A 12,292-nucleotide genomic window follows, 5' to 3' on the forward strand; every position below is an offset into this window, starting at 1 on the left:
GGTCCTAGACTCACCCACTATTGGAATCACCCTCTCCACGCTCTATCTAGGCCTTCTAAATTCCTGTGAGTACAGGCCCAGAGCCATAAAATGCTCCTCACACATCAACCTTTTCATTCCCAGTATCATTCTTGTGAACCTCCTCCGGGCCCTCTCAAATGCCAGCATATCTTTTCTTAGATAAGGGGCCCAAAGCTGCTCATAATACTCCCAATTGCAGTCTGACCAATGCCTTATAGATCCTCAGTATTACATCCTTGCTCGTATATTTTAGTTGTTCTGAAATAAATGCTAAACACAGCAATTGCTTTCATTAAGGTTTTCCTAAAGTTAACCTTCAGGGAAACCTCCACAAGGACTCCCAAGTCCCTCTGCACTTCTTACTTTGAATTTCCTGCCCATTTAGAAAACAGTCTGCATCTTTTTTTCTTTCTACCGAAGTGCATGACCATACACTTCCCTACACAATATTCCATCTGCTACTTCTTTGGCCATTCTCCCAATCCAAGTCCTCCAGCAGACCCTCTGATTCCTCAACACTACCTGCCTCTCCACTTAACTTCGCATCACTCACAAACTTGGCCACAAAGCATTCACTATGGCTATCCAAATCATTGACACACAACATGAAAAGAAGCTACACCAGCACCAACCCCTATGCCAGATCACTAATCACCAGCAACCAACTATAAAAGCCCCCCTTTTTTTCCCTACTCTACCTCCTGCTGGTCAGCTAATGTTTTATCCATGCTAGTATCTTTCCTGTAATACCATGGGTTCTTATCTTGTGAAGCAGCCTGATGTGCAGCACCTTGTCAAAGGCCTTCTTAAAATCCAAGCAAACAACATTCACTGACTCTCCTTTATCTATCCTGCCTGTTATATCCTTAACGAATTCCAATATATTTATCAGGCAAGATTTCTCCTTAAGGAAACCTTGCTGACGTTGGCCCACTTTATCAAGTATTTCCAAGTACCCCAAAACTTCATCCTTAATAATGGACTCCAACATCTTCCCAATCACTGAAGTCAGGCAAACTGGCCTATAATTTACTTTCTTTTACCTTCCTCCTTTCTTAAAGGATATTTGCAATTTTCTTGTCCTCCAGCACCAAGAATCTAATGATTCTTGAAAGATCGTTACTAATGTCTCCACAATCTCCTTAACTACCTCTTTCAGTATCTCGGGGCGCACACCATCTGGTTCAGCTGAATTATCTACCATTAGGTCTTTCAGCTTCCCACGCACCTTCTCCTTAGTAATAACTACACTCACTCCTGACCTGACAATCCTGAATTTCTGGCATACTATGCATGTCTTCCACAGTGAAGACTTACACAAGTATTTATTAAGTTTGTCTACCATTTCTTTCAGGAGTCCAATATCCATTCTTGACTCTTTTACTCTTTATATATCTGGGAAAATAAACTTTTGTTATCCTCTTTTGTATTAGTGGCTACCTAACTTCATATTTTCTTTTCTTTCCTTACAGCTTTTAATTGCTTTCTGTTGATTCTTAAAAACATCCCTCTAATCATTGTTATATTACATACCCTCTCCTTTGATTTTATGTTGTCTTTGACTTCTCCTTGTCAGTCACAGTTTCCTCATCCTCCCACCTTCATCATTGGGATGTATCTATCCTGTCCCTCCCAAATTCCCTCCCCAGAAACTCCAGCCATTGAGGTTCTGCTGTCATCCCTGATAGTCTCCTTCCAATCAAATTTGGCTACCTCCCCTCTCATGACTCTGTAAATCCCTTTACGCCACTGTAATACCTCTGACTACCTCTCAAACTGCAGGCTGAATTGATCACTGGCTCCCACCATCCTCTCCGCCAACTCCAACAGAAAGGGCAATAGGAATTTAGAACAAGCTGTCTGGAGGAAGTGGAGGCAAAGACTCTCAATCACCTAGATTAGGCAACAGCCCTAACTAACATGGATAAATGGTGTTAATTTAAGTAGGTAATGAGCAGTAGACTGGGCACCACTTTTGTGTTGTACTTTTAGCAAATTACAGGAAAAAAAATCAAGATAAGTGATAGTCTTATAAAGTTTATTTTACTACTGAAAATATTTATTTGCAATGGACAGAAGCATACCATACAATTTATATGTATAAAGACAGTCATTATTAATGAAAAAAAGTTTCTGTATAGAAAATATAAACTTTTCTACTCCAGAAAGGCAGGAATAATGCTTGATGCATTCCGATAAGCACTCCACATACATGAAGAGACATAAAAAATGGATATTAAAAATTATACATGTTCAGCCAGTCAGGCAATGTGGTGGAGTTCAATACTGGTTCATCTCTTCATCTGAGATTCTAAACCAAATTCCCTGGTCCCTTGTAGGATTACCAGTTAACTGTAGACCCAATACATTTACACTGCTGTTCCACTGTTTATTTGAATTATGTTGCCAGTATTCATTTAAATAAAGAGGATTTACAGTTTAAATATAATCAAATGTTAGAGAAAGATCATAGCTAATAACATCTTTACGTATAATTGAACTATAGTGTTGGGTATGGACAAAAGTCTCAGTACTGAGTTAGCATGTAATCCACTTGAATGTACAGATTATCAGTTGTGAACAAATTACACTCCTTGCATGTTTATGGATGAACATTGAAAATTGTCAAATCATTGAGGTGCTTGGAAAGTATGAATGGAATTTCAAGGAGTTGCAGCTTTGTAGAACACACTAGCAGCTGAGAAAGGGAATGGCAAGCTCTCAAATTAAACAATCATTTCCATTTTCATCCTGTCAATATTGAGTATTTTGGTTATAATGTAGTGACTCAATGAATGCTTCGAACATTCTTGTGAAACTAATTGATTAAAACTTTTGTGCTTTTTAAATGTGAATTATTGTGAAATGTTTGATTGTGTTTAGTCATTGTGAAGAAAAAAAAAACAATTTCTTCCAGCATGAAGACTGTAGTGTATGTCAATGGCAGCAGTGTGTATTCGTGGCTTACAAAGAATAAATGCAAGGGAACTATAAATAAAAGCCAAAAACAATGGTTGCACAATTATATGTATCTGCTAGTGATCAATGGTGCATGTGTTATGTCTTTGCTTTATCTAATTGACTACTGAAGTAAACTGCTGCTGTGCTAAATTTTTTGGCTAATGCACTTATGGTTAAGATACATTTGGTGGTTTGGAGCATTTACAAAGAAAATGAGTAGTAAAGATATCAAGAACTAATCTAAAAAAATTAGATATCCAGAGAGGAGACCTACACATATAATTTTAGATGAGTTTAACACAGTAAACAGTTCCATGAACTCCAGTATAAAAAAACCTTCTTTCAAACTCATTCAGGAGAGGCTCTGCTTAAAGTATAGTAGTATTTCAGTAAATAATTCTAGACATTCCTTTTAAGGCATAACTTTCAATGATATTTCTTTGAGGGCTTCTTTCTTCTTGCAAGATCTGCACAATCAATAAATTTGGGATTTTCTTTTTCTTTAATCTACCTGGCAGAGAAGTACTAAAACCATTTCACTGTGTACAGTATACATTTCATAATTTAAAATCCATTAAGAATTGCAAGATACTGTGACTTCAGTTATTAACAGTCCTAAAAAAGCAGCTGAATGAGTCTTTTACCCAACTCTGACACTTCAAAATCTGCAGAATCAGCATTCCAGAATTTATTTTTGTTAGCAAGTTTATTAGAGCATTTTGAGTGGAACAGGGACACCAGATAACATTAAAGTTATAAGGAATAGGAGACCCGGAAAAAGACAAAGGTTAGATGCTTTCGAGCTTTCCACGTCATGGATTAGATGAATAGTTCAACAAGCACAAGATCCTCAAAGGGATCAACATAGCAAGGTAAAAGTGTGGGTGAAAAGAAGCAGTGGGATGAGAGAGGCAGCTTTTAGCTAGCAGCTCTGAAAGCCACAAAGAAAAAGAGAAATATTAACATTAAGGACCACAGCAATAGAGATAAAATTAAGCAAACCTGTAATGGGGTGAAATGATCAGATTTTTCTTGTACGTTGTCATGGACCATGAGAGAGGTGCACTGAGTCATTTTAGAAATAGAAACAGTACCAGCAATTCACTTTTCTCCAATAACAAAGACTAACTGTCGGGGAGAGCCGAGAGTCAAGGTTAGAGAGGACAAGGTGGCTAAAATATTAAACAATAGAATACAAAGAATAAATATGTCACCCCATCATAATATGGAAGATAAAACTGTAATATCACTAAATCCTAACAGTTCAGCACCTGACTCATTCATTAGTTTGGAGTGTACATAGGGCGCATGGCAGCGCTGGGGTTTGGACTATGAATGATTGTGCAGCTGGAATCAGATCTGGAACTAGGGTGGGTTTGACAGTGGAGCAGGGTCCACAGTGTCTTTATATTTCCTGCTCCCTTTACATTCAACAGATTCACTGGAAAATACTACACAAGCATTTAACATGTAACAGAAACAAAATGTTGTGCTATAACATCCAACAGTCTGAAATTTCTGCTTGTCTGGCACCAATGTTCCAAGGGTGCCAGATTATTGGATTTTCCTGGTCAGTACCATTCAATCCGAATTGATGCTTATCAGAATTAGGTGAATTCTTCAGGAGAAACTAATAATATTTTCATTCTAATGATTTTGTTTAATTTACTGAAGGTCACCAATTAAGGACTAAAATATCATTCATTTTGTGTTGGTTCAACTCAACTCTAGGCAAGGTAAAAGCAGTAGAAAGAAGCAACTGATCAAGGCAAGGTACTGATATTCAAACGAAAGAAGCCAGATGTTCATCTGGTATATAACCAGCTTTTTCCAATTTCTACTAACTCTGATTTTTTAAAACAGGGAAAACATAATTGCAAACATAAAATGGTCATGAAAAAATGTGCAAATGAGCATATTTCTGAAAACTGGCTATTAAACTTGGAGTGGATTTCTCCAGCACTTTTTTTTTAAACATGCATTGACATGGATGTAATAAAACAAAACAAAATCTCTTTGACCATTCTGGCTAACTACAGAGAATAAAATAAGTAAATTTCATCTAATGCTACTGACATAAAATCATTAAAACTTGAAAAAAAAGATCTCTTTGGAATCAAGATGGCTTTAAGATGATATAGTGGATTTAAATGCTATTGGAAGAGTGAATCAAATCAACCATCAACAACAACCTTGGCAATGCAGTAACAAAGTCAGGGACAGGCACACAGTGGGAGGATCAACAATTATCTACACATGGCATTCATCGATTAAACTTCTGCAGCATCCCAATGCACATATGGTGATTCCTAAGTCTTGGTTCCAGTCAGGCTGCTGCTAAGTTTGTTACATCGTTGAGTACATTTTGCCTTTATGGAAAGTCAGTGCACCATAATAGACAAAACATAATTTTAATTTCTTGAACATTTTATGTTACAGTGCTGACCAGTCACCAGAGGTTATGTAGGCAAGAAAATAACTGATCCAGTTAAAATTCACTTATTGTGCTTTCCTACGTTGGTAGTATGATTATTCCTTTTTGAGAATAGGGGATAAATTGGCCTTACTAAAATAAATTTGGAAGAGTAAAGTATGATATCATTGGGGACTTTTGGTTGCTAATGTACGTGGACTGATTGAAAATCTTCATGCTCACTCTTATTTGAAGTTCATTTTCATTTAACTAGTATAGTTGATGAACTCATTTATCAGCCAAAGCATTTTATATGGAAGATTAGGACCACCGCTACATTCTGCTTTTTAAATCGCTCACTTCCATTTTGCCAAATATCATTCATTAATAAAAAATAAAGTTTACCACTTAGTAACAACTAAATAAATAGATATAATTAATTAAAAATTGGGTTCATAATTTTGAACGGATGGGAGGTCAGAATATTTCCATAGTGTTATGGATTGGAAGAAAAGTTGTCACTGATAGTGCTTCAAGTGTGTCATAACTCACTGATATCTTTGAATGGCAGGAATGAATTGCAGAATGTTACAGCATAGAAGCTATTTGGGCCCATTGTGTGTGAGATACGTTCTCTTTGGTCAAACATTGGCACTATGCTCAAACCATAGGCAGGGAGACCTTTCCTCCAGCAAAAAAAAAATCACAAATATCAGAGGCTTTCCAATGCTTTACTGAATTACAGGTCAAGTCTTTGCCTGGTAGTGATTAAGTTACTTTAAGGGAACAGTGAGGAACACAATAGTAAAGCTCCAGGAAACCTGGACAACAATACTTAACATCAGATCTTTCAGAAAAGACCGGATCTGAATTAAAAAAATACAAACTTGTTTCCAGATCTTTACTTATAAAAATATAAAATGCGAGTCATGGTAAAAAAAAAAATCGCTAAAACCCAAAAGGAGACTAAAGCTAAATAGCAACCAAACTAACAAAGGTTATTTAAATTCTACCAGCTGTAGCAGACAACGGGTTACACTTACTGCCCAGCAGCAGAGAAAGGCGATGTAGAATCAATACTTTGAGATCACGGAAGGTAGTAAAGCTGAACCAACCTCCATAGGGCTCATCAGTGGAGAATATCGTGGGTAGTGAGATCAAGTGTTTCTCCTGATGAGGGGAATAATTTAGAAGATATGTCGATAGTTCTTGTCTTAGGGATGAAATTGGTAAGGACTTTTCTATCCCTGCTGTTCAATACGGCTGTCAAATTTATGTAAGAGGCAGGAAACAACTAATCACACTAAGTTCAGTAATTTGATGATAAGGTTGTTGATGTTCTTGTGAAGGGGTAAAGCAAGACTTGGAAGGAGGTGATGCCTGACAGGTTTTCTGCTGTGAGAAATGGCAGGGGAATTCAAATGGAGCCTGTTGCAGGGCTAATATCTGAATTAACTTTACTTTCTGATAATGACAAAAAGTTTCACTTGCATAAAAGAATAAATAAAGCAAATAAGCGAACAAATTTTTTTTTAAAAACCGTGGATGCTGGAAATCCTTAAAAAAATAAACAGCAGGTCAGCCAGCACCCAAAGAGAGGACAAAAATAAATCATCAAACAAAAGAACCAAAAAATGTTCGAAAATAAACAAGTTTTAGGAGATAAAACTTGTTTATTGCATTTTCAGTCCTTATAAGAGGTTACTGATAATTTAACTTCCCCTTCTCCTTAGGAAGAACAATCAAGACAAATTGACAGTGCACTTATCAATTCACTGAAACTCTACCTAATCTCTTCTGTGGGTTCTGATGTTGATATCTTAAGTACCTTTTAGTAAATGGTTTGCTGCACTCAGCCTGTGATATAAAGAGCCATCAATGCAAGAAAGATGTATGTTGTGACTCAAATTTCTAACACATAGATATTAATTTATATAAATTAATAAGCTTGCATCAAAGTAGAACAGAAAATAATGCACTAAGATTCTGATCTTCTCCTGGAAGGTTGATGGGTAGTCTGAGTTGGGTATTATAAAAAGGGATTGCTTCCATGGGACATCAGGATTGAAGCCATGTTACAGTTCTTACGATGTTGTGTTGACTCTTCTGTCAATTTCCACAGCAGTTCCATTAATCCCTACACTGGGAAGGCCCCTAAAATGATGTAAAATAATAAATTAACACACAAACATGAGAATAAGTATTATCAGATAAAAGTTACATGAAGTCAATGAATTATCATGAACAAAAAACTTCCAGTTTGCAAGGCAGAAAGAACTGATTAAAATTTATTTTGCAATCACATCTCTGAAAAATGATGTGACCGTACTCTACCATCACACTGTTGTTTTCACATCGTTTTTGTCTATGTTAGCACTGGCTGTGCACAAATTCAGCTGTTTTTTGTCAAGGAACTGAGGTGTAAACCAATTCTGAACAGAACAGTTCCAAAAGTTGGACGAACCACAAATATGCCAAATTGTACTGGCTAACAACAGTCCGGTTCAAAATGAACCATTGTGTGCATGTCAAGATCTCTGAAAAGCCTATGAAATAAGAAGCATTTTAACTTTTGCCAGAAGAATGTGATCCAGAAGGAAACAAACATTAAAAATAATAAGATCAAATGGATGTACTGTTTATGGAACAATCAGGTTTATTTATTAGTGCTTCATGTGTCGTAGTCCTCAAGCAATCCCTGCCCGCTAAAATATTTTGTGGATTGCTCCTTCCACTACCATCAACCATGTTAAAAAGAACAAGTGATTTTTAATACAGTTAGTATCATGAGCCATACCGTTGTGACTGGAGCTCTATCAGGACTGAATTTTCTGTTCCCGTTTCGTTAGCAATTATATATTCTCCTGTTGGCGGTTGCATGTGTACAACTGCTTCCTGTGCCTGCTGCTTCTGTGCTGAGCCCCTGACTGTGAGGAACTGTGCCAGTCGTGTTCTTTCTCTGACAGATTCAGCTAATTTCTCCCAGGCATCTGTCGACATCACTGAACTGAACTCATCTTCAAAGCCAAGGCGATCCTCATAAAATAATAAATGTCTTGAGCGAACTGTGGAAAATAAAGTTATCAGAATGTAACGTTACACTTTTATCCTCATTATTCAGTAAGTGCTGTTCTTTCTAAATCAGTAGCCACTGTTACATGACAACTTATTTATTATACTGGCAACGTATCAAATACTGACAATAGAATACCACTGTTGTAGATTTTTTATATGTACAAAGGTCTCTAAATGTGTTATATTTTTGGATCTGTGGGTTTAAGGACACAAAGTGGCAATTACAATAATGCATATTAGACAGTTCTGCATAAAGTAAATACACATTTGAAATGATAACTACATTCCTTTATGTAATTGATATAGGACTAGTTCTTCAGCACAATAACACAAGAAAAATCAGAACAGGAATAGATCACCAGGTCCGTCAAGCCAGCCCTACCAATCAATATGATCATGTCTCATCCATATTGGCTTGAACTCCTCTTTTATGCCAGATCCCCATTAACCTTTTCAATAACTTTTCAAAACTGCATCTACGTCCAACTTAAATACTTTTAATGATTTAGCTTCCATAACGCCCTGAAGAAGAGAATTCCTGAGATTCAATCCCTTTGCAGAAAGATATTTTATGCATCCTTTGTTTTAAATGATCACCCTCTTACAGAACACAGAATTGTGCCCATGGTCCTTCAGCCCATGATGCCTGTGCTGACCACAATGCCAAATTAAACTAATCCCATCTGCCTTTACTTGATCCATATATAGGAAACAGAGCAGTACAACGTAGGAACAACTGTAACAACTTATCATGTAACTATTTCCCCTTGTTCGGTCTCTCTTATGAGTGAAAACATCTCAACTATCCTGTCATGCCTTAATAAGATGTGCTTTAATTATTCTAAACTCCAAAGAATACAGACCTAAACAATTTAGCTTCTCTTAATAGAAGATGGAGGGGAGCTTGGGAACAGGACGATCAACTTCAGTAAGCTTGACCAATAATCATTTAGTTTAGTTTTATTTTCTCAGAGATGTAGCGTGGAATAGGCCATTCTGGCCCTTTGAAGCATGTTGCCCAGCAACTTATAATAACCCTGATTTAACCCTAAACTAATCACAGGACAATTTACAATGACCGATTAATCTACTTGGTATGCCTATTGACAGTGTGATGAAACCGGAGCACCCAGAGAAAACCCACACATTCATGGGTGGGACGTACAAACTCCTTCTAGAGGATGTGGTGATTGAACTCTGAACTCTGTTGACCCGTGCTGTAATAGTGTCGTGCTAACTGCTAAACAGTCAGCCATACATTCTAACCTTTTAGTTTTTGTCCCTTATGCTGAAATGAGTCCTAGTTCTCTAGTCAGCCTGCGTCATTGTGTGTAGAAACATAGAAAATAGGTACAGGAGTAGGCCATTCGGCCCTTTGATCCTGCACCGCCATTCAGTATGATCATGGCTGATCATCCAACTCAGAACCCTGTACCTGCTTTCTCTCCATACCCCCGATCCCTTTAGCCACAAGGGCCATATCTAACTTCCTCTTAAATACAGCCAATGAACTGGCCTCAACTGTTTCCTGTGGCAGAGAATTCCACAGATTCACCACTCTCTGTGTGAAGAAGTTTTTCCTCATCTCGGTCCTAAAAGGCTTCCCCTTTATCCTTAAACTGTGACCCCTGGTTCTGGACTTCCCCAACATCGGAAACAATCCTCCTGCATCTAGCCTGTCCAATCCCTTTAGAATTTTATATGTTTCAATAAGATCCCCCCTCAATCTTCAAAATTCCAGTGAGTGTAAGCCTAGTCGAGTGTCACAGGCCTTGATAAAATCACAACTCAAAATGTGCATTGTCTTTTGAAAATTAAGTACAGTAATGGAGTCCATTGAAATTTTCAATGGATACATGTGCCAGATAATTATTTTTGCAATTACAAATTTAAAAGCATTGCTTAGGATTATGGTTTCAGGGAATTAAAGCTTTTTACTGGGATAATTTGTTTTACAGAAGTTAGCCAATTTAAATTTCGAAGTGAAACACAACTATCAGCAAGTTCACCCAGAGTCCTGAAGGAGCTACTGAAAATTTAATGGTAAATACTGTCGGCATAGCACTGAATGCAGCACTGTCGAGCTGGTTTCGTTTACTGATGCTGGGTATGACTCTTGCAAGCAAAATACTGGTTGGGAGTTTGCAGGGAATTGCTGGCATTACTATTAAATTTCCAGTAAAATGGTACTGTGACATGGATTACCAAGTATGCGTGTGCAAACATGCATGTTCTCAAATTTCCTGACATTTGATGAGAAATCTCATAAATTGTCCAATGATGTAGTTCTTGTGTAGAAGAATGGCATTATACAATTAAGATTAGTTAACATATATTTTTAATTGATTCAATTTATATAGATACTTAAAGTTGTTCTGTAGTGTATTTAAGTGTTGCTTTTTGTTAAAAAGAATTGTACAGTTTAAATAACATTTGATATGTTAATTAATGAATGTCAAAAATCTAGGAATATTCTGAAGTTCACGTCCTCCCATTCCCCACCAAGTGATCCACATAAATTTCAGTGTAGGACCTTGCCATTCAGAATGCCTTCACCTTCCTCTAACAAGTGGCCTTTGTAAAATCCTCACTAGATAAGGATAATCATAAATGGTGGACAAAATCATACATACAAGAGAAAAAATTATTTTCTGTTAAATACTGACTTTCTATGTACAAAAAACCCCGATTACTAAAACATGGGGGCAAATAAAAATTGCTTCAAAACATTAAACCAGTTGTTGTTAACCTGAATCCACATGGATACAAGTGATCCAGCACAAAATCAAGCCCTTGGTCTGTGCTGACCATCGGCCAACCATTTACACTCATCCTACATTCACTGCATTTTTTATTCTACTTCACATTCTCAGCAATTCCCCCCAGGTTCTACCACTCACTGACAAACTGGGGACAATTTGCAGCGGCCAATTAACCTTCCAACCTGCATATTTTTGGGAGGTGGAAGGAAACTGGAGCAACCTCACGTGGTCAAATGGAAAGTCTACACAGCCAGCATTCAGGGTCTCTGAAGCTGAGAGGGAGCGGCTCTGCTAGCTGTACCACTGTGTTTTCCATTTCTTTATTTTTCTTCATCAGACAATTAACAAACAGGTAAGCACTGGTTAATGTTATCCACCACACAAATTGGAAATTACATTGAGAGGAAAGAGGAATGGGAATATAGAGGAAATACAGCAAGAAGCTAAACATTTTCTGGAATATTTATAGACATTGATGAACTGAATGAACATTAGTGATTGCAATACTGCCAATACTTACAGAATGGAACTGCACTTGCAGGTAGATAAGGTTAATGAGATGTAGAATGATGCTTTTAAGGTCAGTCTATCCAGCTGGTTTTGTAACAAGCACAAATGAGGAGCTTAATTAGTTCATAGCAGACACTGTAGGCTAAAGGGCCTATTCCAGTACTGTACGGTTCTACGTTCTAACTAGCAAGAATGATGAGCACAGGGAAACACAAATGTAGCTAAATCTAAAATTGCGCTCTTCTTGCTTCCTAGTTATGACTTTGCTATTTGAGCCTCTTATGATAATGAACAAGGGCTGGCAATTCCCTTCATAATCCTCAAACCTCATTTAGGATCAATACTATCATAAGTACAAGTCAACCTTTAAACGAAAACTGTCTCAAAAAACCTCAAGGAGGCAAAATTAGAGGAGCAAAGACCAAACAAATGATAATGAATATGGAATTTAAAATTAGACCTTGAAGAAAGAGAAGTAAGTGTAAACGTGCAATAGTTTAGGGACAGGATTTCAAAATGTACATACTACCAGGCTAAATTTAACATTCTA

At 37.1% G+C, this 12,292-nt stretch overlaps 1 protein-coding gene across 2 annotated transcripts in view; it reads right to left on the minus strand.

Moving 5' to 3' along the window:
- Positions 1-2,899: 2,899 nt before the first annotated feature.
- Positions 2,900-12,292, minus strand: part of creb3l2 (cAMP responsive element binding protein 3-like 2) — a 74,291-nt gene continuing 64,898 nt past the window's right edge. For both annotated transcript variants that reach the window (XM_059977766.1, XM_059977767.1), the window contains exons 11-12: positions 8,193-8,460; positions 2,900-7,549 (exon numbers count right to left, since the gene is read on the minus strand). In XM_059977766.1, the coding sequence (XP_059833749.1) occupies positions 7,480-7,549; positions 8,193-8,460 (338 nt within the window). In that variant the 3' untranslated portion in view covers positions 2,900-7,479. The remainder of the gene's footprint in view (positions 7,550-8,192; positions 8,461-12,292) is intronic.

This window comes from Hypanus sabinus, chromosome 8, assembly GCF_030144855.1.
Source record: "Hypanus sabinus isolate sHypSab1 chromosome 8, sHypSab1.hap1, whole genome shotgun sequence".
NCBI classification, from domain to species: Eukaryota; Metazoa; Chordata; class Chondrichthyes; order Myliobatiformes; family Dasyatidae; genus Hypanus; species Hypanus sabinus.